Here is a 26,655-nt window from a genome sequence, read left to right on the forward strand (position 1 = left end):
GGCCTCCAGTTCCTTCCATGGCACATGGGCCTCGGTCGTCCCCAGGCTGGTTCTAATTGATTCACGTGTGTGTTTATGTTACACGGGCTTTGCTCAGGCCTTGAGAACACGTTCTAGGGTGCCTTCCTCACCTGGAGACACGGGGGCAGCACCGAGAATCTCGAAGCTGTATAGTGCAGCAGTCCACGGTCACCCGCAAACATCGCATAGGTTCTGAGTTAACGTACCCCCGGGCGCTTGTCAGAGAATCACGATCTTCTAAACGTCAGGGAGCCTAGTAATAAGGGCACCGGCTGCTCCCCACGTTGTCCTCAGCCCAGCTGCTGTCACCCCCACGGTTGTCTGTCTGGGCCGATCGGTCGGTTAATTGCGGCTCAGCATTTAATCCGGTGGCGCTTGACCCACTTCCACCAGCCCGCGGCCTGGGCGGTTTTGCTCTTTCCTTCTTCCCACGGAGGACAGTTGAGACCATTTCAGCGTCCAGGTGCCTGGGCTGAATGTCCGTGACTGGGAGCCGGGCTGCCCCTCCCCGACACTGGGAGCCGAGAGGGGCCCACACGGGACTCTCTGCCTCTTTTCCGGCCGGAACGGATGCAGGTTGGGGAGGTCTGCGCCGCTCGTCAGCCTGCCCCCTGCCCCCCGCCTCGGCTGCGTTTGCCAGGTACTCGTGTGCTCGATGCTCAGGCATGGGACGTGGCTGCAGAGGCAGCGGGAGGAATCCACGAGAACAGGAAACCCGCACCATCTGGGAGGTGACTGGCCACTGAGCCCACCATGTCCCAGTGAACCCAAAGGCCCCAAATGCCTGCAGCTGGCCAGCCCCTGGGCGTGTGGTGCTCACAGGCAGGCCCCCCACTCCATTTGCGATGCGCCCTCCACCCTGCAACTGCCCAAGCCACGTCCTCACTTCTCGCCTGGCCTGGTTTCTCTCGGCTGCCCCTGGCACCTGGGGTGCCCTCGTCCCTTGGTTTCTCTGGGCCTCCCCCTCTTCCGTTTCATGGCCCCCACACCCTCAGCCACTTCTCTTTGGTGACTCTGGTCCTTCACGTCCCTCCTTGTGCCGCTTCCTTTCCAGCTGGGCTCTCTCTGCTTCCCACCTGGCCCAAAACAGGCAGGTGTGCCCCTTGGCAGTATATCTGCTTCCGGCAACCACCTCTCCTTCCGTCCCCTGGATGGCCGGCCTCGCTGGCCGCTTGCTTACCTTGCACCAGACCTGCCTGTCAAGGGCTGAGCCTGCCCTGGCCAGACCCGCCGGCCAGCGTCGGGTCCTCCCCAGGCTCTCACTGGCACTGGACACTCTTGGGGACCAGTGGGCAAGAGCCCGGGCTTCCATGACCCGAACTATAGGACCGGGAGTGAGCCCTGCGTCACTGTGCTGCCCCTTCCCTCATCTGTCAGGGAGTGAGGACGGATCCTCCACGGAGACCCGCTGCAAGGTGGGAATTCGCCGGCGGGGCCAGACACGTGGCAGGGCTGTCTGCGCCCTCCTGCTTGCTCGGCCACTAGCGACTGGCGTCCCCGGGACTCGGGGCTCAGTCAGTGAGTGATGACAGAGCTGCCCCGGCTGGGGGGAGCGCAGGGAGCCGCCCGCATCGTGGCAGCGTCACGGGCTGAGCCAGTTTGTCACTTTGGGCCGAGGTTTAAGCATCTGTCTCCTCCCAGCCAGGAACAATATCTGTAAATATGGGTTCTGAGGGGCAGGAGGAGGATTGTGGAAACATTCTTTAATATCACAGCTCGGGGCGCCTGGATGGCTCCGTCGGTGAAACGTCTGCCTTCGGCTCAGGTCACGATCCCTGGGGTCCTGGGATCGAATCCCACGGAGCCTGCTTCTCCCTCTGCCTCCGCTACTCCTCCCTGTTGGTGTGCTCTCCCTCTCTCAAATAAAAACCTTTAAAAACACACGTAACAACGTAAAAATCCTGGAAATAGAAGCATTACATATTGGTTCCATTTTTCTACATAAAAATTGATCAAATTTTATGCATAATAAGAATGGTAAAAATGCCATGGGGAATTTGATCAATTGCTATGTAGATTTAAATATGTTGACATAGAAAAATATTTGATGTGTAATGTCAAATGAGAAAAAATAGGACAAATGTGGGTGGTTTGGTCCTGTTTTTATTAAAAAATATAGTGACACAACACTTCCTAGACAAAAGTCTGGGTGGACCTCCAGATACCCCACCAGCACTGCTGGTCTTTCCGAGTAATGACATTATGGGTTACTTTTTGCATAAATGCATTTTCTATTTCTTTCTGTAATGAACTTCCAAATATCTGCGCTATTTTAAATTTTTCCCCTATAACGAATAACCAGGCTGACTCTGGTCAGGGGAACCCGCATGCGTCCACTTTCTCGGCACCTTTGTTGTTCGGAGCCTGTCCTCACAGCCCAGTGACCCCTCCCTGCACCCACGTTTTTACTCCTGCCTGTTACGTGTTTTTATCATTTGTCGGCGTCTGATTTCACGTGAGATGCTGAGCTAACGGGGGTGAGAGGTGGACTGCGGGCGACTTTCTCCTGCTCGGGGGCAGAGGTGCCCGCCCGGATGGGAGGCCGGCACACTCCCCACCGCCTCTCACGGGGCTGCGTCCGCCCTCCCGTCCGCGCTGCCCGTGCCAGAGCCCTGCATCGGGATGGCTCGCAAGGACACGCAGCGCTCACGCATTTCTGAGCTTCTGTGTGCAGCCTGCTTCTAGGCCTGGACCTAGCAGCTCTAGGTCACCTAAATAAATAAATAAATTAAATAAATAAATAAATAGCAGGGAAAGGAGAGAATTTGCAACTGGTGCTGCTTCAGGCACCTCATCCCGCAATCCCAGGACGCAAGGGCTCCAACAGGACCAGCTTCGTGCAAGGCCCGAGCGCGGCAGACGGCTGACAGCAGCAGTGACAGCTCAGGCCGCAGGAGCTGCGTCCCCGTCGCTGGGGCCCACCCACGTCTCCCTCTCCGAGGGCTGAGCTGCTGTGGCCCATGTCCTGCAGGCATGCCGGTTTGTGCGCTGGCCCCTGTTTGGGGGAAGGAGTCATTGAAATGACAGCACATCCGCGCCGGGTGCACCCCTCCAACGGAATGAGGGGAGTTGGGCGAAAAGTAGGTCACATGTGCCCGGTCCCATGTCACGAGGTTTCCAACCCGAGGCCAATGGGATTTGTAGCCTCCTTTGGTTAGGACAAAACCCACTCTGATTTTTCTCCTTTAGCATTTTATCTTCTCTAGACGAGGAGGGTGGCCATCTGCCCGATAGCCGCATCCAGCCGGCCCTTCCCGACCTCCCGGAGCTGCTTTGTTCTGAGGTAAGGGGCGCCGGGGCCGGGGGAGGCCGCTCCGGCCAGGAGAACGGGCCGAGGGCCGAGGAGCCGGGCGCGCACGGTCCTCGGGGGGCCCGCGGGGGCGGGCGCGGCACTTTCCCGTGACATTCAGGGGAAGGTCCTCACGTTAGGTTCTGTTTTAATACTATGGCTCCTCTGTGGGGATCGAGGTAAACCGTTCCCCCTCGCGTTGAAGTGCACAAGTGTGAGCGTGCGGATTTCACGGCCGGCGGCTGGCGACCCGGGGGGTGGGTGTAGGAACGGGGCTCCCCTGACACACGCTGGCCACCCCGGCCGAAATCCGGGGCCCTGCGCCCGGCAGGCGAGCTCCTGGCTCCCGTTAGGACGCCAGCACCGGGGAACCACGGATCAGATCCGGGTCCGCACGTGTGCGCGTGTGCAATCGGGTACAGAGACCGTGCACTTCCGAGCTTGTTGCCCAGACGGAGAAAGAGCAGCTCTCTCAGGTACGAGCAGGCCGCAGACGTGGCTCCTCCGCAAGCGGGCGCACGTGGAATGCGGATCTAAGTGCTTGTGAGTTTTGTGGCTTGTGAACAACAGAATCTCATTCATTTATTTGTTGGTTGGTTGGTTTTGCTGTCCTGTAAGTGAACTGAAGTACCCGTTAGCTCGGGGTCCTTCTGACGGACACCCTTTGGCAGGTGACGGGTGGGCTACAGAATGGTTGCGACGACCGCGCGGCGGGTGTTTAGACAAAGACGCGCTCCCCTCCGGTTTTGCTGGGGAAGATGCCTCCGGAAGAGACTTCTAGAAGCACAGGCATAGCGGTATTTGATCTGAGGACGTCCTACAGGACAAAAGCTTTTTGCCTTTCTTTTTTTTTTTTAATTTTTTATTTCTTTATGATAGTCACAGAGAGAGAGAGAGAGAGGCAGAGACACAGGCAGAGGGAGAAGCAGGCTCCATGCACCGGGAGCCCGACGTGGGATTCGATCCCGGGTCTCCAGGATCGCGCCCTGGGCCAAAGGCAGGCGCCAAACTGCTGCGCCACCCAGGGATCCCAGCTTTTTGCCTTTCTGAGATAAAATCTTTAAAAGATTTTTTTTAAAAAAAGATTTATTTATTTATGAGAGACATAGAGAGAGAGAGAGGCAGAGACACAGGCAGAGGGAGAAGCAGGCTCCATGCACCAGGAGCCCGACGTGGGATTCAATCCCGGGTCTCCAGGATCGCGCCCTGGGCCAAAGGCAGGCGCCGAGCCGCTGAGCCACCCAGGGATCCCCTAAAATTTGTATTTTAAGTAGCTTTCTAGGGAACGTGGGCCCGTGGCTCAGTTCACAGAAGTAAATGCGAACACACGTGGAGGGCGAACGAGTCGATGTTTCAGATGTAAAACAGCGGTTGTGCCCGCGGCAACAAAAGCAGCTCTTCCCTTCGGGAACGTGCGATCCCCGCCTGCTTTCACCTGCAGCCTCTCCACGCATCGCACGTGGCTTTTCTAAAAGGCTCTTACCCATTTTACAGTCTTGAGCAAAGAGAATTTTTTTTTTCTGCCTTTTCATTAAGAGAGAGCAGAAGATCCGGGAGTCTTTATTATTTGCGGTTGTAAATGCTTCTCTTACGGCTGGAGGAAGCCGCGGCCCCCCGGCGTCGTGGGTCACGGCCCCGTTCCTGCCCCCCCCCCCCCGGGCTGGCGCGCGGCCCCGAGGCGAGGGCAGGGCGCACACACGGCCCTCTCGGGGGCGAGCAAGACTGGGATCGTGTGTCCAAGTGAAATCACAGAAACCCTCCTCCCGATTTATTGCCTTTGGAGGAACATGAGAACTGCTCCCTCTAGAAGCGGGACCGGCCTTCCAGCGAGCTACGGGATGCTTATTTCCCTTACTGACCGGAGCAGTCGATCGTTATTTTTGCAGAAATAACATTAATAGAACAACGCAGAGGCCACAAGGCGGCATCCCCATGTGCTTCCCAGAAGAGTGTCCTAATACAGGGCAAGGGGGTGCCGTGCTCTGGGCCCCCAGTGGGGCCGCCTCTCTCCTGCCGCCCCGGGGACAGAGGCCGCGGGCGAGGGGATGGCCGTGGGTGGCGCCTTGGCCTCGGCGCCTCGGGGAATGCTCGGGGTGCGGGGGCGTGTGCCGGCCCCGTGGGGTCCCGCCTCGGGAAGATTGGGGCCCGGGCCCCACGGCGACACCCTCACAGAGACATCTTCCTGAGGTCCCGGCTGCGGGGGCGGGCCCGGGGGTCCAAGGCTTCCCTCTCCCCGCGGCAGCCGCGGTGTTCACTGAACAGCACAGCGCAGGCCGGTGGTTCTCGGAGGGGCGCGCAGCCCCGTGCCCAGCACTGGCAGACGCGGCCCGGCCCCCCCGGACCCCCGGACCCCGCCGAGCCGGGTGCACGAGCCCACGAGCCCACGGGCCCACTGGCCTCAGCCTCCCATGGCCCCTCCTGTCCGGGCCCAGACCCGCCGACCCCGCCCCTGGCCACAGGCTCGGGAACCGCGAGGGGAGGGCCGTGGGGACAGCGTGTCCCGCTCGCCGGCTGTGCATGTCCCCGGGGCGGGCGGCCACGCCAACGGCAGGCAGCGTGACGACCGCCGTCCAGGGGAACCCGGGGGACAGAGGACGTGCCCCGGGTGCGGGGCCCTCGCGGGGAGGACCTGGGCTGCACCAGCAGGAGCGAGGGACGCCGGAGCCACGGGCAACAGGAGTCGGTGGCGAACGGCAACGTGGGCTTCGGCTGGCGCCCCACGCGCGGGCGACCCAGCTGCAGAGGACTCGTAGGACGGGCGTGTCGCCGTTTTCAAACCCGTGGGTCCTGCCGGGGAAGGGGCTCGCGTGGCTGCCCCCGAGGGACCCGCCGCCGCCGGGCACGTCGTGCCCGCACAGCGTTCCGTGAGGGAGGCCGCGGCCGGGGGCCCCTCCCCAGGCCTGGGACGTTCCGTGCCCGGGTGGGCGGCCACGCGGGAAGCGCCTGAGGACGGAGCCCCGAGCGCAGCACGGGAGAGCCCCGGGGCGCAGGACGGCCGCCCGCCCAGCTCGGCCTCCGCTGCCCTGCGAACCTGCTTCTTTGTGCCGCTTCTGAAAAGACGTGATAAGCGAATCCTTACAAGGCCCCGGGCCCGGTGACGGCTCCGGACGTCCCCTGGGCGCTGCGTCAGGGTCACCTGTGCCGTGTCTGTGCCCGGACCCGTACACCCGCCGTGGCGTCCTGGCGAGTGGGGGCCGCAGTCTGGGGGGCCGCGGGCTGGGGGCTGCAGAGCCGGGCTCAGAAGGACGCTGGGCGGCGCCGCCCTGGCTGGCCCCTCGGGGCTGCGCGGTGACCTCTCCTCACCCTGCGGCCGGGGGCAGACAGCGATGAGCAGGACCAGCTCCCGTCCTCGGAGCCTCAGACCTGACGGAAGACGATGGTCCTTGGCACGGCCTTATTCTCTTGTATTTATCTAAAATTCTTCCCAGGTTTCCAGAGCTCTCTTGCGATACATGACCACTTTGGTGTGATAAAAGCCAGAATTAGGAGCCTCCTTCCCAGTAAAAAATGGTCGTGAAGACACAGACTGAATTTTAGGGGGATAAGCGATGCTCACCTTGCGTGAGCCGTCCTCCCGCCCTCCCGCCCTCCCTCCCCGGGTCATGGTGGCCGCAAGCCTCCGGGTGCCCCCCCCCGCACCTGTGCACCAGCAGCGCCTGCAGGGCGGGGGCCTTGGGCTCTGCTCCCCACTCGCCAGCTGTGAGCTGCAGTCCGTCTGCGAACGGAATTCCTGATGTTAAGTCCGTCCCGAGAGCAAGCGTCGTGTGGGTACGTGGGGCCCACCTCCCGGTGGCGGCAGCAGCCTCGCGCCCGCCGGCTCCGGGACCCCGGGTCCAGGTTGCATTGGTGGAGCTTGTACCGTGCTCGTGCTGTACCGCGGCCGCGTCTACGCCTCGTCACGACCGAGGAGCCCCACTGCCGCCCGGTGCAGTCGCTAGCCGTGAGGGATGTGCCCACCTTCCCGTGAGCAGCGTAGGATTTTCCAGATGGGAGCCCCGGGCAGTTGCCCGAGCCGCAGAGCTCCATGGCCCCGTGCAGGCCACTCTCCTCTCGGGTCGGGGACAGACCGGGACTCTGACATCCAGGCGGCCCCCGTGTCCCCGCGGAAGCCCTTGGTGTCTCAGAAGCTCATATAGGTGGGGTCCCGTGCGGTCCTCCTGGGGGGACCCCAGCCCCGGAGTGTATGGGGCGGGGGGCTCGGATCTCACTCCTCCCCTCGCCAGGGCGTGTGTGGTGGGAGGACCGTGCTCTGCTCCCGGGGCGTCCGCGTGCCCAGATCCGCCGTGTCCCGGCAGCCGGCTTGTCTCCCGCGCCCCCAGCACGCGGGCTGAACCACTGTCTCGCAAATAGCACTTCTCACCTCGACCCTTCTCTTAAGGGAAGTCCTGGCTACTCCTGGCTAATGAGTTTTCCACGTACATTTTGAAGCCAGCTTGAATGGAAGTGAATCGGCAGATCAATTTGGGGAGAATTAACATCTTTTTGAGTCTACGGACGTGATGTATTTCTCTAATTCTTAAGCCTTCTTTAATTTCTGTTAATAGTCTATAGATTTCTACATAGAGGGTTCACACACTTTTTGTTACATTTATCTCAACTGATGTATGTTCTTGTACATGATTTTTTTTTAAAAGAAAAATTCATTTTCTAGCTTTTGCGGGTAGCCGTCCTGTCAAACTCACCCACCCCCTAGCGTCATGCACAGATTGCGCTGGGCCCTGTGTGCCTGTTCCAGTTGTGCTGCTCCTCCTTGCTGGCCTCTCGCTGTGTCACCGGGCACCTCTGGAGGGGGCCCTGCCTGCCGGGGGCCCTGAAATCCAGGATGTGCAGACCCACGGTGGACGTGACAACCGGCGGGTGTGCTGCACGGGTGCCGGTCACTAAGCAAGTTACTAATCCCAGCGATGGCATCATCCCGACCCAGCACCTTCTTCCCCCAGACCCCCCCCCCAGCTGGTATGGGGCGTCCCCACGCTGTGCTGTGCCACGTGCCCGGCTCCTCGGGATGACCCAGGTCAGATGCTGCATCGCCACGGATGCCTCAGTAATCGGGTCAGGTCCTGGCGTCCCGTTGCCATCCTCGCGAGTGGACGGAGGAGTCTGAGGACACAGCCATGTCCCTGCTATTTTCCAGGGGCTCAGTCACAGGACATCGGGAAGGGGGGGGGTGTTCCTGCCTGGCACCTGTAGAGTGCTGAGTGCGCAGGCCCATCCGGTAGGTGGGCGCATGTGTTCCTGCCGTTCTCTGTGGCTTCTCGGGGCCCGATTCGCCCCAGCCGGCTTCTCCCTAGGTCTCAGATGCCTGCCAGCAATGGGCTGGGTGACGTCCCTGACCAGGGCGAGGGCAGGGAGGAGGGACACCCCCTGCTCTAGTGCAGTGGAAGCCTCTCCGGTCTTCGCATCTCGTGGACCCTGAGGCCATAAGAAGCCCTCCCTCCCTCCCATCCATCCCTCCCTTCCATCCTTCCTCCCTTCCTTCCTTCCTTCCTTCCTTCCTTCCTTCCTTCCTTCCTTCCTTCCTTCCTTCCTTCCAGAAGAGGAACTTCTGGATCTCTGACCAATCTCAAATGTATGTCTGAGGGTGAAGGGGGACTGAGTGTTTTCAGTCTCTTGGGTTGCTGGCTGTCCCAGCCCTATGGTCCAGTTTCTTTTCCCAAACTGAGAGCTGCTCAAGGACTGTGCTTCCCCCGGGCTGCGCTCTGTGTCCGGCACCTGTCTCTGCCACCGTAGGCTTCCCGCTGTGGCCAGAGGGTCTCTGCAGAGATAAAACGTGTGCGCACAGACCGGGCACGGGCACTGCACACACAGAAGCCAGGGTTCTGTTACCCATGGCCCCAGGGAGGGTCCAGTCCACCGTGCACAGACACAGCTGCTCTCTGCAGGGCGGTGGGGATGTCAGGGACAGGACCGGACGCAGGTCTCGGGGAGTCCTGTCTTGTCTCCACAGTGAAGATGTTATTAATCTTGAAATATATATTTGAAATAACTGGACCATCTGTAAGAGGCTGGACCCTGGGCACCTTCCCCCAAAGGGAGGCATCGCTGGGTGAAGCCCACACGTTGCTAGGAAGAGAAGAGCTTTGCACCGTGCTGGACACGAGGCCAACGTGCTCTGGCCTCTAGAGCAAGGAGAGAAGGTGAGCAGGGCCCCCAGCCCCATCCTGCTGGTCTGTCTGGACACCTGGGTGACGAGCCAGCAGGCCATGCAGAATGCTCACTCACGTCAGGGTTGCATAAGCCCTGAACCTCTTCCGAACGCTAACTGTGACTGGCAAGAGCATTACATTCCGCAGAAGTCTCCCTCCCCTTCGTGGCCCCGAGGACATCGTCTGCCCTGTGAGTCTCTCCCAGGGAGCATAAAGCAGCTAATAGGCTCTGTCGGCTTCTGCTGTCCTGGCCCCCTGCAGCCTAACGGGGCGATGCGCTGCTAAACATGATAAATCAAGTCCTCAGTTGTCCCTCGAGGTGCCTTCCACGGTCACCTCCCCCAGACACCTGAGGCCCTGGTGCAGCCCTGCACAAAGCACCGCTCACGGGGCCGCCGCAGCAGGGCTGTCAGCCCAGCCCGGCTCCCACGGCGGCTGCGTGGGCTCAGCTGGAGGTCTGCAGGCAGGACTTCTGCTCCCTTCTCACGTCGGGAGAGAGCGGGGTCGTACGCTTGCAGTGAGTGTGATGGCTGTTGTGAATTCCACAGCCAGCTGTATGACTTCTCCTTTAACACCCACATCTGTTTGCTCTTCCCTTGAAGAAAAAGGCCTTAAAAATGGGACATTAAGTGCCACCCTCAAACGCGGCGCTTTCCTTCACGTCTGAAACCAACACCGTCCTTGGTTTTAGTATTTGACCAGCATGACCTTTGTCTGGTGGTCAGGAGCACGGGCTGAGAACTAGCCTGTCGGTCGCTGCTGCGCACCTGCTCTTCTCATAAAACAGGCGGAACTGGGGTGGGTTCCACCAGCGTGAGGACGGGGTGGGTCTGCATATGTGAAAGCACGACGTGGATATGGGCCCCGTCACCGCTGCCGCTGCTCTGATAGCCGTGCATTCTGTTAAAGCAATACTGTTTTAAGGATTTTATTTATTTATTTGGGAGAGAGAGAGTGTGGGTGCACGCACACATGAGCAGGGGCAGCGGCAGAGGGAGGGGGAAGCAGACCCTGAGGACCCTGAGATCATGACCCGAGCCAAAGGCAGATACTTAACTGAGCCACCCAGGTGCCTCTGACCATATTTATTTTACTAGAATTCTGTTTAATTGAATGTTCTTTAAGAAAGAGTGATTGAGGGCAGCCCAGGTGGCTCAGCGGTTTGGCGCCACCTTTGGCCTGGGGCATGACCCTGGAGACCCGGGATCGAGTCCCACGTCGGGCTCCCGGCATGGAGCCTGCTTCTCCCTCTGCCTATGTCTCTGCCTCTCTCTCTCTACGTCTCTCATTAATAAATGAACAAAATCTTTAAAAATTAAAAAAAAAAAGAAAGAGTGATTGAAAATTCGATCTATCAGAATTTATCTAGGCGTAATCTGATTATAAACAGATTTTGCCAGTTTAATCAACATGAAAGATTAAGTGATGTTTGGGTTCTGATTAAAATGAAGCAAGCTGCGAGCGCCTGGGTGGCTCAGTCAGTTAAGTGTCCAATTCTTGGTTTTGGCTCAGGTCATGATCTTGGGGTCATGAGATTGAGCCCCATGATGGACTCCACGCTCCCCACTCAGTGCGGAGTCTGCTGGCCCCCCACCCCAGCCACCCCCCAACTCGTGTGTGTTCTCTCTTTCAAAGAAAGGGAGGGAGGGAGGAAAATCTTTGTTAAAAAATGGAATAGGAGATCCCTGGGTGGCGCAGCGGTTTGGCGCCTGCCTTTGGCTCAGGGCGCGATCCTGGAGACCCGGGATCGATTCCCATATCGGGCTCCCGGTGCATGGAGCCTGCTTCTCCCTCTGCCTGTGTCTCTGCCTCTCTCTCTCTCTCTGTGACTATCATAAATAAATAAATTTAAAAAAAATTTAAAAAAGAAAAAAAAATGGAATAGACTATACCTACCAACTAACATTATAGTTGATGGTGGGAGACTAACGCTTCCCCCTAAAATCATCAGCAAAACAAGGGTGTCTGCTCTTGCCACTGTACTGAGCAGAGGGCCGGCAGTTTTAGCCAGCTTAGTATGGCGGGAAGCAGAACTGAAAGGCTGACAGATTTATAAGGAAGAAACAAACCCGTCTTCTACTTGCAGATGACATGATTGTGTGCATCGAAAATCCCGTTGTTAAGTCTACAAGAAACTCCCAGAACCACTGAGCAGGTCCCCCTGTTTAGGAACTCAGGGTCAGCCTGCAGAAGTCCGTCCGGCTCTGCAGACCACCAGTGAACAATGGGAAACCGGATTCAAAAACCCAGTGCCATTTACAGGAACTCCAAGAAGTCACGTAGCTGCTCTGGGTCTAACAAAAAATGCACAGGATCCTGCACGCTGAAAACTATGGAATACCGATGAGAGAAATCCAAGAAGACCCACATCAGGGACATCGCGGTCACAGATTGGGGCCCGCAGCGTAACAAACATGCTAGCGTCTCCCAGACACGTCTGTAGGGTCAGTGCATTTTCTGTCAAAGTCCCGGTGGGAAGGTTTATAGGTATAAACAAGTTGATTTAATGTTTTTGTGAAAACAGGGACACCTGGGTGGCTTAGTGGTTAAGCACCTGCATTTGGCTCAGGTCATGATCCCCCGGTCCTGGGATCAAGTCCCTCATCGGGCTCCCTGCATGGAGCCTGCTTCTCCCTCTGCCTGTGTCTCTGCCCCCCCCTCTGTAATAAATAAATAAATAAATAAATAAATAAATAAATAAATAAATAAATAAAAGGTTTTCGTGAAAACATAAAGGAACTAGTGAACCCAAGAGAATTTTGAAAAAGAATAAAGTTGGAGTGATTTTAGGACGTGGTCACGCAATAGTAATCACGACGTGGAGGTGGTGGGTGGAGAGGCACGTACACAGATGAAGCACCCCGGCGTCCAGGCTATACCCGCAGGAGTGTGGACGATTGTAACACAGCGGTTTAATACAGAAGGGGTAAAATAATAATAATAATAATAATAATAATAATAGTAATAATACAGAAGGGGCAGTATAGTCTTCGCAAGAAATGGCATTGAAGCTATTGGATCTCTATATCCAAACAGTAAAACCAAAACCGAAAACGCTTGACTTCGACATCATAGCTTGTACAAAAATTAACTCAAAAAATAATAATAAGGGATCCCTGGGTGGCACAGCGGTTTGGCGCCTGCCTTTGGCCCAGGGCGCGATCCTGGAGACCCGGGATCGAATCCCACATCGGGCTCCCGGTGCATGGAGCCTGCTTCTCCCTCTGCCTATGTCTCTGCCTCTCTCTCTCTCTCTGTGACTATCATAAATAAATAAAAATTAAAATAATAATAATAATAATAAAATAAAAAATAAATTAACTCAAAATGGATCAAATAGCTGAACGTAAAACATAAAACTACTCCTTAGGAGAGAGTCCTGCCCGTTAAAGATAAAATTGAGCAGTTGGCCCCTTGTCACAGTTAAAACCGTTTACCCTGTGAAGGACCCTGTCGAGACGTGAGAAGACACAGGAGCTCAGGGGAGATCTTTGTCCGTCACAGGCCAGCGAAGGGGGTGGGGGTGACTCTGTAAGGTAGGGAGAGCGCTTCAGACCCCTCGGCGAGAAAGCAAGCTCTCCGGGCGGGAAGTGGACAGACGACGTCCATCCCCAGGACAGGATGGGACACAGGACATCCCCAAGGGGGGGTTGGGCACAGGAACCCTCTGTACTATTTGTGCAACCGGTCATGGGTCTGACGTACTTGGAGATCGCACACACACCACACGCAGACCCTGGATTGACAATCGTTCAATTGTGTAAAAAAATTGTGTAAATGAATAAAAGTGAGAGATTATCAGAATGTATGAAAAAGCAAGAGCAATCTGTGCAGTCAGCAGGACCCCACATGGAATACACTGTCGGTGGGTGAGAAGTTACAGGACAGAAGATGTGTCGCGGCAGCACTAACCAGCAGCCAGCTGGAGAGGCTACGTTAGCATCAGATGAAGTGGGCGCGGGACGAGGAAGAGCGCCGGGGGTGAGGAGGGTCGTCACGTCGGGATAAGCTGACCAGTCCACCGGGGCGGCAAATCCGTGCCACGTATGTGTGTTGAGCCACGGGGCCTGAAACACTCGAAACAAAACCCGACAATGGAAAAGCAGAGGGACCAAGCCACAGTTAGAGCGGGAGAGTCCAGGTGCACCTGTCAGTAACGGTGGAGCAGGCAGGAGGAGCAGCACGGACAGGGCCGGAGTGGCAGGGCCAGGGGCGGTGGGACAGGGCCGGGGGGGGACAGTGCTGAGGGGGACAGGGCCGTAGGGCAGGGCCAGGGGGACAGGACTGGAGAGGGGCAGAGCCGGAGGGGCAGGGCCTGGTGGGGGGACAGGGCTGGAGAGGGACAGGGGCAGAGGGGGGCCGGAGGGGGCAGGGCCGGGAGGACCGGGCTGGAGGGGCAGGGCCCGGTGGGGGGACAGGGCTGGAGAGGGCAGGACCAGAGGGACAGGGACACAGGGACAGGGCCCAGTGGGAGGACAGGGCCAGAGGGACAGGACTGGAAAGGGACAGGCCCGGAGGAGCAGGGCCTGGTGGGGGGACAGCGCTGGAGAGGGACGGGGCAGAGGGGGGGCCGGAGGGGGCAGGGCCGGGAGGACCGGGCTGGAGGGGCAGGGCCCAGTGGGGGGACAGGGCTGGAGAGACAAAGCTGGAGCGGGGCAGGGCTGGAGGGGCCAGGCCGGAGGGGCCGGCACAGTCCCCCGACTGGATCTCCCTGACCGGACAAGATCCGCCACCCGACGACGACGAGAGGGCACACATCCCCATGACAACACAGGACATTTGCAAGGCGAACCGTATTCTGTGTAAAAAAATAAAAGACTAACAAATACAAAACAACTGAAATCCTATGTCTTCTGACCGGACTGTAAATAAACTAGAAATCAGTAACCAAAGGTAACCAGAATCTTTCAAAATATTTTAAAAAATCAAAGCACACACCTCCGAACAGTGGCCAAAGAGGAGGTATCAAAGGGATTCGCAGGATACCTTGAACGGGGAGGAGTACTGGCGTAGATCGGGCCGCGCAGGTGCAACGAGTCAGCACCCCCGGAGAAGCCCGCGGCCTGAAGCACGGACGGGAGAAGAGCTCTCCAGACTATATCATCTAAGGTTCCACCTTCAGAAACTAGGAAAAAAAAAAAAGAATAAAAAGGAAAAGCGAGCGGAAGGGAAGACATGACAAGAGGAGACCAAGCGCTAATGCAAATTGAAAACGGAGCTGACTGACTTCACGCAGCATCATACCCTCCAGGTCCATCCACGTCGAAGCAAATGGGGGGTATTTGTCGTTTCTAATATCAGAAAGGGAGACAGAACATGAGCGACGCCTAACTCTGGGACACAAACTAGGGGTGGGGGAAGGGGAGGTGGGCGGGGGGTGGGGGTGACTGGGCGACGGGCACTGAGAGGGGCACTGGACGGGATGAGCACTGGGTGTTATTCTGTATGTTGGCAAATTGAACACCAATAAAAAATAAATTCATTAAATAAATAAAATAAAATAAAATCTTAAAAAAAGAGAGAGAATGGAGCTGAGCCCTTCACGTGGGACTTAACCTGGAGACCGGCCGTGCGCCCCAGGGACCCAGGAGGGAGTGGCCGCTGTCGGTTTGGGGGGGGCGGGTGTCGGAACCATTTGTGTGCATCCTTCGTTGACCTACCAAGACGTGCTCCTTCCCTCCCGCCACCGCCACCCGGAGCCAGCAGGCCCTCAGTGCCCAGGGGAGGGAGCGAGGAAGTGAGGGCCTACTTGTTACTGATTTCTAGCGTGATTCAGCTGCGACCAGAGAACAACACCCTATATGATTTTGATTCTTTTAAACTTAGGTTGGTTTGATGGCGAAGGAGATGGGTGTTAGTATATATGCTGTGGGTGCTTGGAAAGAGCACGTGGGCCTCTGCCGCCAGGTGTCGTGGTCTCTCCTGGGTGGTGGTGTCCCCCTGTCCCCCTGTCCCCCTGCTGGTTTTATGCCTGGGTCTTTCCGTTGTTGAGACACAGCATTGGAATCTTCAGCTGCAATTGTAGATACGGGTATTTTTCCTTTTAGTTCCGTTAGTTTTTGCTTCACATACCTTACAGCGCCGGTGTTTGATTCATACACACGTAGGATTGTTGTTGCTTCCTCATGGACTAATCCCTTTTGCCCTTATCCAAGGCCCCTGTCTGTCCCCGAGAATTTTCAATGCTTCGAAGTCTATTTTTTAACTGAAGGATAATTCATATACAGTATCCTATTAGAGTCAGGTGTACATAATAGTTTTAATATTTAATTAGATTATTAGGTTTAAATTTTTTAGATTTATTTTTTTTAAGATTTTATTTATTTATTCATGATAGACGTAGAGAGAGAGAGAGAGAGAGAGGCAGAGACACAGGCAGAGGGAGAAGCAGGCTCCATGCAGGGAGGCCGACGTGGGACTCGATCCCGGGTCTCTAGGATCGGGCCCTGGGCCAAAGGCAGGCGCTAAACCGCTGAGCCACCCAGGGATCCCTAAATTTTTTAGGTTTATTTTTTTTTAATTTTTTTTAGGTTTAATATTTTTATAATATTAGACAAATATAATGTTACAAAATTATCCCCATGGTAAGTCTAGTTACCATCTGTCACCATGCTGTTATTACAATATTGCTGACCCATATTCCCTACGCTATGCTTTGCATCCCCAAGTCTTACTTATTTTATAACTGGAAGTATTTTATAACTACTATTTTATAACTTATTTTATAACCTCTTAGTCCCCTTCACCTATTTTGGTTTGGTTCCCCCCCCCCCAACCTCTCCCGTCCCTGGTAATCCGCAGTTTGTTTCCTGTATGTAGGAGTTTACTTCTGTGTTGTTCCGTTTCGTTTTTTAGATTCCACTTAAATGTGAAATCACACAAGTTCACTTAGCATAACACACTGTCGAGGTCCATCCTTAATGTCACAAATGACAAGATTTCATTATTTCTTATTGCTGAGTAATATCTCATTGGGTATGTAAACTGCATTTTTTTAACCTATTTATCCATCGATGGACACTTAGGCGGCTTCCGTGTCTTGACTGTTGTAAATAATGCTGCAGCGAACAGGGAGGTGCAAGGTCTTTTTGAATAGATATTTTCATTTTCTTTGGATAAATACCCAAAAGAAGAACTATTGGATCATATGATATCTTTGTTTTTAATTTTTTGAGGAACCTCCACACTGTTCTCGACAGTGGCTGCACCAGTTTGCATTCCCACCAACAGTATGCGAGGGTTCCTTTTTCTTGTCATCCTCACCAACACTTCCTATTATCTGATGTTAATATAACCATTCCTGCTTTCTTTTGATTAATAGTTGCATAACACATCTTTTTTCCATGATTTTTTCCCTTCTACTTATATTACCTATTTGAAGTGGGTCTCCGCATCTAGTTAAGTCACGTTTCTTAATCTACTCTGCCGTAGTCTTATTTTTTAATTGGGGAATTTAGACTATTTACACTTATTATAATCATTGGGATATTGGGGCTTAAATTTGCCATTTTATCTTTTGTTTGTTCTGTTTTTCGTGTTCTTATTTCCTGCCATATATTTTTTTAGAATTCCGTTTTGGTTTATTGATAGTGTTTTAGTATACCTCTGTTTTTAGTGGCTTTTTGATGTTGCTCCAGATATTGATATATATGTTCAATTTATGAATCCTAGTGAGGTTTTCATTTTCCCAGTCCGAGAGAAGTATAGAAACTTTTAACTCCCTTTATGATTCCTTACCCTCCCCCCTTTATAAGATAATTTTTGTAAATATTTCCTCAGTATCCTGTTGGAAACACATCGGGCAGTGCTGTAATTGTTTGCTTCAATCATTAAACATAATTTAGAAAACCCAGGAGGAGAATGAAAGCTGTTGTATATACTCGTGTTTTTGCTCACTATGTTCCTTCTTCCTTCTCGAAGAGAAGGAGATTTTGAGATTTTGAGATTCTTTCTGTATCATTTCATTTCCATTTGGAGAACCTCCTATAGCCATTCTTGTAGACTAGGTCTGTGGGCAACTAACTCTCTTAGGTTTTGTATTTTCACCTTGTAACATTTCAATTTCTCTTTCATTTCTGAAGGATATTTTCACTGGGTATACAGTTCCAGGCTGACACTTCTTTCCTCTTAACCACTTAAAGCTATTGTGCCACTTTCTTCTGGCGCGGAGGCTTCTAATGAAATTCGCGGTCATCAAATTGCTTTTTTCTTTATAAGTACAGTGTCATTTCTCTCTTCCTGCTTTCAGTACTGTCTTCCGTTTTTAAACATGTGATTATATACGTTTATGTGGATTTCTTTGGATTTATCTTGTTTGGGATTCGCTCAGCTTCTTAGATGTGTGGGTTTATACTTTTTGCCAAGTTTGGGAAGTTTCTAGGCATTATTTTCCCAAGTACTTTTTCGGCCCTTTTCTCTTCCTCCTTTGGGACCCTAAGAGGGCAAATGCTAGATCTTTTCTCACAGCCTCACAGGTCCCTGAGGCTCTGTTCTCCTTTTTTTTTTTCAAGTCTATTTTTACTCTATTCTTTTTTTTTTTTTTTTACTCTATTCTTCAGATGAAAGTTGTTCTTGCAGTTCACTGGTACTTTCCTTGGACCCCTTCATTCCATTACTGTATTTTTTAGTACTAGTAGTACTATAATTTCTATTTAGTTCTTTACATCTTTTTGTTTTGTTTTGTTTTTTTTTGTTTGTTTGTTTTTTGGTGAGTATTTCTGTCTCTCTCCTGAGACTGTATATTTTTTCATTTGGTTAAAAATATTCTTGGTTGCTTATTGAAGAATCTTTATCATGGCTGCTTTGAAATTTTTGTGGGATAATTCTAACATCTCTATCATCTCAGTGTGGTGTCTGCTGATCGTTTTTCATTTAGTTTGAGATCTCTCTGGTTCTTGATATGAATCCTAGATATTTTGAATATTATGTCATGAGTTTGAATATTACTTAACCTCTCGTTTTAGCTGTTTTCCTTTTACACTATTGCAGCAAGGGAAAGGAGGGGTGTTGCCTCATTACTCACAGGTGGGGTGGGAGTCCAGGTTCCCCCCTCAGCCTCTGTTGGCAGCTGGGGCTTGAGGAACTTCCCATTACTTGTGGTGGGGTGGCAGTTGTGGCTCCCCACTGGGCCTCCACTGGCACCCGCCTGGTCAGGACCCCATGGGGTCAAGTGGCTTATTACTGCCTGGCAGGGGTGAGGCCCCTCCTCCCCACTCTGCCTTCTCTCGTAACAGCCAGTGTGAGATTAGAGGGCGTCCTTCTGGCCTGGTGAGCTAGACCTGTGCAGGCATTGGTGGGGCTGGGTTAACAGTGTCGTCAATGGCACTTGCTGGAGCAGAGCCACTATTATCTCAAGTTTCCAGTATTGCTGGGCTGTCTCTTTTCTGGTCCTTTGGCTGGAGGCAGCGGGCTTTGTTGTAGCTTTTTTTCGGTCTGTGCCCATTGGCATTTCCAGGTTGCTGGCTCTCCTCCCCCAAGTCTGAGATAAAGATGCAAAAAGAAAACCAGGACTTCACCACCATGTCACTCCACAGGCCACTGGTGTGTCAGTCTGCTTGTTCCTCTCAACATTCCAGCATCTTCCTATGTTTGCTTCGCATAGAATAGCCAGTTTTTCATTGTTTTACAGGGAGGTACCTCTGCTCCATCTTGATGGAAGCCAAAGTCCTGCTGCTCCTCTTTCAGACATCACAGTTAAGGGCACAGTTGCTAGGCTGGGTGGCTGGGCCCCTGCCTTTGGGCAGGTCTTTTACCTCTTAAAGCATCAGTCCTTCCATCTGTTAAGTGGGGCCGATTGGTACCCACACCTCTGAGTTGAAAGAGGGGGTAAAGCCATCAGTAGATGGCAACCACCGAGGACAGGTCCAGCCAGAGGAGGGCTCGGGAGGGCAGCAGGCTGGAGCTCCCCCTGCGGGGAGGCCATCCTGAGGGCCTTGCTCTTCAGCTGTGCACATGCAGCTGCTGGCTTCCAGTGTAGTCCGTGTGGACAGCAGCAGGCAGGCTGTGTGGCTCCAGAGTTGGTCTCCAGGGACCCTCAGCAAGCAATCTCAGGCACCTTCCCTGTTGCATACACTTGCTCAGCAGCAGCATCCCCTGTGTGGTGACTGGGCCTTTGGCATCACATGCAATGTCACCCATCCACCGGCCCTCCTGAGTGCAGCCTCAACTCACAGATCCCGCATGGAAGCTGACTTCTCAAAGCCATCATGAATTTAAAGTGAAATTCAAATGATTACGTCTTATATATGCGAACAGAATCTGCACGTGGGATGGTTGTCAATTGTGCATAGCAAATAACCCTAGCAGGTTTGCTTCCTGAATGTTCCTTCCTGGGTCGGCTTCATCTCTGGAGACAGAGTGCTCTCAGGGAAGCTCAGAGGAGCTGCAGGTGGCAGAGTGCAAGGAGGAGCCACTTGTCCAGTGCATGTCCCCTGGGCTGCCCTGGGGCCGCAACTCAGATCCAGCACCTTCAGCTGGAAGTCAGTAAGCCACACAGAGCCGGGGGTATATTTAGGAATTGTAAGGATTTTCCCCTCCACCTCCCTCCCGATGCCTCCCCTGCAAAGATGTGGTCCAGGCATGAACGTGGGGACCTGAGCATCTGGCTTCCCTGCAGCCCAGCACAGGGGGCCCGTGTACTTCAGACTGGCTTCACGGGAGCCCAGGAGCGGGGGATCTACTCGTTGGTGTGGACTGACCCAGCAGTCCCAGCAGGCAGCGAGGCAGCGTGGGCACTCCATCTGCTCACCCAGTGTCATCAGCCCCATGCACCCATGGGGCATGCCCAGCACCCTTCTCATCACCCCAGACCCTGCGGTGGTGCTGAGGCCGGGTGCTCCGGCACTGGGTCCCGGGCTCCCCCACAGCATGGAGGCGGTGCTTTGAAATAGCTACAGATACACGTGGTTGTATGTTCTCCTCGGCTTTATGAGGGAAGAATATCGAAGCACCTGGAGACCTCACGCAGACACAGAAGATTCATCTGCCCGTGCTCACCTTCGTCCCCCGGATTCCCTCCAGCCTGGCGTCAGACGGCAAGGGCGGGTGGAGAGCGGAATGTGCACGTGAAGGCTGCTGGTGCCCTGCAGGGGTGAGACCAGCTCCACCCGGCTCGGTGGGTCCACCCAGTCTGGGCCGTGTGACCTGGCACCTCGGACCTCAGCCCATGAATCATGCCAGCATGGCCAGGGGTCCTTAGGACATTGCAGATGGGAACTGTGTGTCTCTGCCTGGTGGGAGGAGATGCAGACGTGTGTCAGGAACCTTTGCAGTGGCCTCATCCCCAGGCTTCCAGGCTTTCTCTGCAGGAGTCCACAGAGCACACTGAGGCTTCCCGGCTCGCCCTCCCCCACCACAGCCTCACCCCCGCCTTCCCCTCCTGTTGGTCTCAGGCAGCAGAGCCGGATGAGCTGCAGCTGTCCAGCAGGCTGACTGCACAAAGCAGTCTGAGCTGGATTTCTGTCTCCTGTGCACTAGGAATCCAGGGGGTTTCAGACCTAGACTTTGCATTTCCCATCAGACTGGACTGGGCAGGACCCCGTTTCTGCCCTTGCACGCGAGCCACGCGCCCGCACCCAGGATGGAGGGCCTGGCTGGCGGGAAGAGGTGACTCCGTGTGTGGGCTCCCGGGCGGCAGCGCTTCTGTCTCCTGTTTGCGGCTTGCTGACGCTGTGGTCCCGGGAGGCCACGTCTGCTGGGGCTGCTGAGCACCCGCGGTGTGAGCCCCTCCCGGGGGAGCAGAGGCCTGCGCTGTCCCAGCTCGGCATTCGCCTCCTGACCACCACCCAGAAGTGACCATTGCACGCCTGCGGGACGTGGACGTTGGAACCATTATCAAGACCGTGCCCAGCACGTTCAAGACGCGAAGGGTCACGTGTGTTAAACGGGGACGTCGAAGATGTAACCAAGACCCAGATTGAGGTTCTAGAGTGAAAACTCGTGTCTGAGGTGAAAAGTGCCCTGGGTGGGATTAGCTGCTCACGGGAGCTGCGGGGGAGGCTGTAGACTTCAGGATGGAACCAGAACCTCCCACAGGAGGCGCAGAAGTGAGCTGGGCTCGAGTCAAGCAGCCCACAGACATGCCCTCGGGGCCAGGGGGGTGGGGCAAGGCAAAAAGTGTGTTTGGAAACAAAGGCCACAATTCTCCAAATTTGAGAACTCTAAGGCCACAAATCCAAGAAGCTCAATGAGCACAGAAAGGCTTGAGGAAAGTACGAGAAGGCACAGGCTAAGTAAGTGGTTCAGAGCCAGGGATTCAGGGAAAATCCTTACATGTGCCATGGGAGGGGCACATTACAGATGCTGAGACAAGTGAGACAGTGGGAGTCTTCCTGCCAGCAGCAGGGGCGGGAGGGTGGGGGCAGCAGGAGGGGGGAGGGTGGGGGCAGCAGGAGGGGGGAGGGAGGGGCAGCAGGAGGGGGGAGGGAGGGGCAGCAGGAGGGGGGAGGGGGCAGCACAAGAAGGGAGGGAGGGGGGCAGCACGAGGGGGGAGGTTGGGGAGCAGGGGGGGAGGTGGGGGGACAGCAGGAGGGGGGAGGTCAGGGGGCAGCAGGAGAGGGGGGAGGTCGGGGTCAGCAGGTGAACGGGGAGGTCGGGGCAGCACAAGGAGGGAGGTGGGGGGCAGCAAGAGAAGCCACTTATATCAAAAATAACAACAAGAGGGATCCCTGGGTGGCGCAGCGGTTTGGCGCCTGCCTTTGGCCCAGGGCGCGATCCTGGAGACCCGGGATCGAATCCCACGTCGGGCTCCCGGTGCATGGAGCCTGCTTCTCCCTCTGCCTGTGTCTCTGCCCCTCTCTCTCTCTCTGTGACTATCATAAATAAATAAAAATTAAAAAAAAAAAAGAACTGCTTTCTTTAAAAAAAAAAAAAAATAACAACAAGAAAAAAAAAAGAAAGAAAGAAAGAAAGAACAGTGCTGGTTTATAACCCAGGAGAACCCAAGGGCCACGGCAGCAGTGCAGAGGCCTGAGGGGAAACAGAGGCACAGCTGGCACCCACGTGAGCTGCTCCGCCCTGGGCTCAGTGGCACAGGTACTGGGTGAGGTGAAGGGGTGCTGCAGGCCCCAGGGTGCCCCTAAAACCGTGAAACAGGGACAGAGGTTGCGTGGAATCCTGCAGGCATGCAGCTCTTCCAAGAGGCGGCGGAGGAGAAAACACCAGAAACGGGGGGACAAGGACCAGGTGGTAGCGTAGAGGCAGGTAGGAGGGCGGAGGCCCCAGGTGCAGGGTGCCCGCGGTCCAGACCCGGGTCTCAAGCAGAGGAGGATCAAAGGCTGGGCCCGCCGCCCCTGCCGACGGGAAACGAGCTATAAGGACACACAGACGCTCAGAAATAATAGATGGAAGGACACACGTCGCACTACCGCCGATCAGATGACAGCCGGGCCGCCGGGAACGAGCAGACGGTGGACCCCCTCGGGGCGGCGGCGGCACGGTGGGAACGAGGCTGCCCGCTTCCAGCGCAGGACGCAGGGCCCGCCCGGCCCCCAGGCCCCCCCGGACCGCAGGCCCCAGCGCCAGAGGGCACAGCGCCCCACGCACCGCGTAGTACGCAGGACGCCCCTGAGACGTCGCAAGACGCGCTGTCTGCCCCCCACGAGAGTTAACTGCAGGTCGCCGGGAGGAACGATCCAGGCGGGCTCCAAACACTGGGCGCCCGGTGACGTGCCGCACAAAATCCCACGCGCCAGAAAGGACGTCGAAGAGAAATTGGAGAGTATTTTGAAACGCGTCCGAAAGAGCACAAATATCAAAATTAGCGGGATGCAGCCAAAGCCACACGTCGAGAGGAATTTTCCAGAACAGGACACCCGTATCAGGCAAGAAGTAGACTAGAAAAGATGAATTAATTCACTCCGTGTCCGTGTCTCTGGGTTTGCTAGTGAACGTGATGGGGCCACAGAGGGGACCTGAGGCAGCCCCACGTTTGGGCCTGAGGCTGGTGGGCAGGGGCGGGAGGGCTGGCTGGGTCAGACGCGTGTGGGCAGGGGGCCACGTGGGCGGGCTTCCTCAGGCGCGTGCACCTCCCGGGCCTGCAGGGACCACGCCTGTGTCCCCTCCTCCTCCCACTGGACGAATGACAAATAAGTTCCCAGCACTGCAGAGGACGGAAGTGGGGTCCTGGCCGGCACACCGAGTGTGGGCAGGAGTGAGTCCCAGTAATCTTTTCCGACCGTGTCCCGTCCACTTGGTTTTGGGTGAGCGTGACCCCAGGTGCTGCCCCTGCGCTGCTGCAGACGCGGCCCGGGCGCTCTCGGGGCCGCCGTGATGCACAGGCGTCCCGGGGCCCGGCAGGACTGGGACAAGCCTGCATCCTGGAGGAGTCACAGTCCTGGGGCAGCCACTTGCCTGGCGCCCCTCTGCGGCTGGTGGGTTCAGTCGGGCACCGAGTCGCAGGCGACCTTACACACCGCGCAGGGCCACTCCTTGTCCCCGGCAGATAGAGGGCACCGTGCTGCTCGCGCTCCGCCGCGTGACGGAGGACGGCAGCGGCCGCTGCAGCAGCTCGCTGGCCTGTGTGACAGATGACGATCGACAGCCTGGACCCCGAAGCACCCCCGGCGCCTGCTGACCCACTTTCTCTGCTGGGGCTGGAAACAGTTGCATAACAGAGGCCGCAGGGCCCTGCTGTCCCCGGACGCGGGAGGAGAGGCTGCTAATTAAGAGGGAGGCCCGGCCGCCCCGCCCGGCCGCACGCGATCCCCTCCGTTGGCGGGTTCCTCGGCTGCCGCGGGGTGTCTGTGCAAGAGGGAGCACAGTGCACCTGCTGCCGCAGCAGTCGTCGAGCGCGTGTCTCCTCCTGCCGAGGGTCCTCCTCCGGGTGCCCTCCTGCAGCCAGACCCGCCGACGGGGCACATGGCGCGGCTGGCGAGCTTGTTCCAGATCCAAGTGGCCACGAGGGGCTAGTGGCGCCCGTGTTGGCCGGGGGACAGAGACACCTTTAACATATAGGGTGGTTTTAGGACTTGGCCTAGGACCTTTGCTAGGTCTTGAGCATTCACGTCAGGATCCCTGTTGCTCAGAGGGTCGATATCTTCCCCAGAACAAGGACCGACTGCAGAGTCGTGGATGGAGCCTCAAGTCTCCACAGGTCGCATCGGAGGGCTGGTGTCTAGACTCCGGGGTGGGGGGCACACGGGCCTCAGGGCTCCTGCAGGACTCGGGCCAAGCGTGGGGCCACATGTGGCGGTGCCCACGGAGCTGGCCCTGGTGTCACTCAGGTCCCCAGGCCCCGTCCATCAGGCCCCGGGCACCCACCTGCCTCCCAGCGGTGCACTCGGGCAGGTGTGCACACTCTCTGCGCTCGGGGTCCACCTGGTGCCCCTCTGGGGATCCCTGGGCCCCGGGTCATCTGGAATCTCCCCCAGCCAGGCCTCCTTTCCTCGCTGTCCCCCAGACAGCACCCTGCTGTCACACCCTGTGGCCACTGCCCCGTCGCCTACCCACCCCCTCCGAGGCTGGCCACTCCTCGCCCCCGCAGAGGCCTGTGGCACCCCCACGGCCTGCGCCCTGACACCTCCCCATGCACCCAGGCGGGCGGCTCTCCAGCTCCTCGCTGCCCTGACTGCTGGCACCCCGGGAGGGCCCCCCGAGCAGCCCACCCCCATGACCCAGGCTGCCTGCAGACTGAAGTATCCCTCCGGCGCCTGGGCCTGGCCTGCCTGAGATTCTGGTTCTGCGACCTTTCCCGCCTGTTCTGGAACCTCTCCTGGTCCTACTGTGTCCCCTTGCTGTGCCCCTGCCCTGGCCCCACCTGACCGACCTTCCTTCCTTCCTTCCTTCCTTCCTTCCTTCCTTCCTTCCTTCCTTCCTTTATTTATTTTATTTACTTTATCTTTCATTTTTTTTGACCTCCCTTCCTGATCCTCACGGGTGCCTGTCCCTCAGGTACACTGGAGGAGAACCCGAACCCTCCTCAAGGAGGGGCTCCCGCCGGGACAGTCTGGTCACTCCTCCCAGGGGTCCTTCAGGCCTATTATCCGTCATCGTGTTCTGCCTGTAAATCATAAAGTGAAGCCTCCGTTTTGCTCGCTGGGCTAAGAGCTAGGCCCATCGTCTGCGGAAATTATCCAATAAACGTGGACTGGGATACGGGGATGCAGAGTGTCTTCCGGGAAGACTTCACAAGGGAGATGTGTGGCCGTTGAGTTAACAGACACTAGGTCCACTTTAGGAATGGGGTCACGGGGGATCCTTGGCCCTCTACCTGCAGGGGCCACCAGCACCTATGACGTCCTGGCCAGGGGTGGGAACGCTGTGGCCATGCACGAGGACCCCTGCCCTGTCCGGGTGGCGGAGCCAGGCCTGTTTCCCTCCGTACGGAGGCGGCAGCTGAGGCCAGAGGGCTTCCACGACCCGCCTGGTCACACCCAGAGTCGGCCCCTGCCCGGCTTCCCCAAACCCACGCCCCGGCTGCCGTGCGCCCCAGCCCTGCAAGGTCAGCCCGGGGCACGTCCCAGGGCCGGGCCTTGTTGCGGATGGGGCCGCCCTCCCAGGAGCCTTCGCCTCCCTGAGCCTTGGTGTGTCACCAGCAGGACCGCGAGGGCAGCACCCTTCCCCCCAGAGGCCAGAGGTCCTGGCGGGCCGGACGCCCCCGACCGTGCGGCCGTGGACAGCGTTCGCGGCTCACGGCAGCTGTGCCTCCTCGTTCCAGGTGACACCGTCTGGGCCCCATCCGTCCTTCCTCACGGCGCCCTCGGCCTCCTAAGCCATCACCCCCAGCCGCATTTTGGGAGAAAGATGGAGTCGAAGGTCTCAGAAGGCGGCCTGAACGTGACCCTGACGATCCGCCTGCTGATGCATGGAAAGGTACGGAGCCCGAGGCCGCCGACTCGCGTATCCTCTGTGTCCGTACAATCACGTGTGTGTATGCGCACGTGTGTGTAAACCGTATTTCCGTGTTGTCCCTATGGACTGGGTCCCGTGAGTTCCTACCCCAAGTCCAGCCCAGCAGCACAGGCACCGCCCTGAGTCCTCCGTCTGTCGTGTGTTTGTGCTGTGAGCCCCCCCCCCCCCCCCCGTCCCCTTGGCGTCTCCTGAGTGTGGGTGGCGCTTGCTGCAGGCCGTCAGCCGCTGGGAGTGCGCCCGCCGCCACCTCCGGGGGCCGCAGCGGCAGCCACGGGCATCAGCCTGCCCCGGGAGCTGGGGCGCCGCGGCCGCCCGAGGGTCGCCACCTTGTGCCCAGCCGCCTTGGCTGCT

General features: G+C 56.6%; 1 protein-coding gene across 3 annotated transcripts in view; it reads left to right on the forward strand.

The window, feature by feature from the left end:
* Window positions 1–26,655, forward strand: part of PCBP3 (poly(rC) binding protein 3) — a 246,375-nt gene that overhangs the window by 191,164 nt on the left and 28,556 nt on the right. For all 3 annotated transcript variants that reach the window (XM_055313452.1, XM_055313455.1, XM_055313454.1), the window contains one exon: window positions 26,111–26,265. In XM_055313452.1, coding sequence (XP_055169427.1) covers window positions 26,111–26,265 — 155 coding nt within the window. The remainder of the gene's footprint in view (window positions 1–26,110; window positions 26,266–26,655) is intronic.

This window comes from Nyctereutes procyonoides, unplaced genomic scaffold, assembly GCF_905146905.1.
Source record: "Nyctereutes procyonoides isolate TBG_1078 unplaced genomic scaffold, NYPRO_anot_genome, whole genome shotgun sequence".
Classification (NCBI taxonomy): Eukaryota; Metazoa; Chordata; class Mammalia; order Carnivora; family Canidae; genus Nyctereutes; species Nyctereutes procyonoides.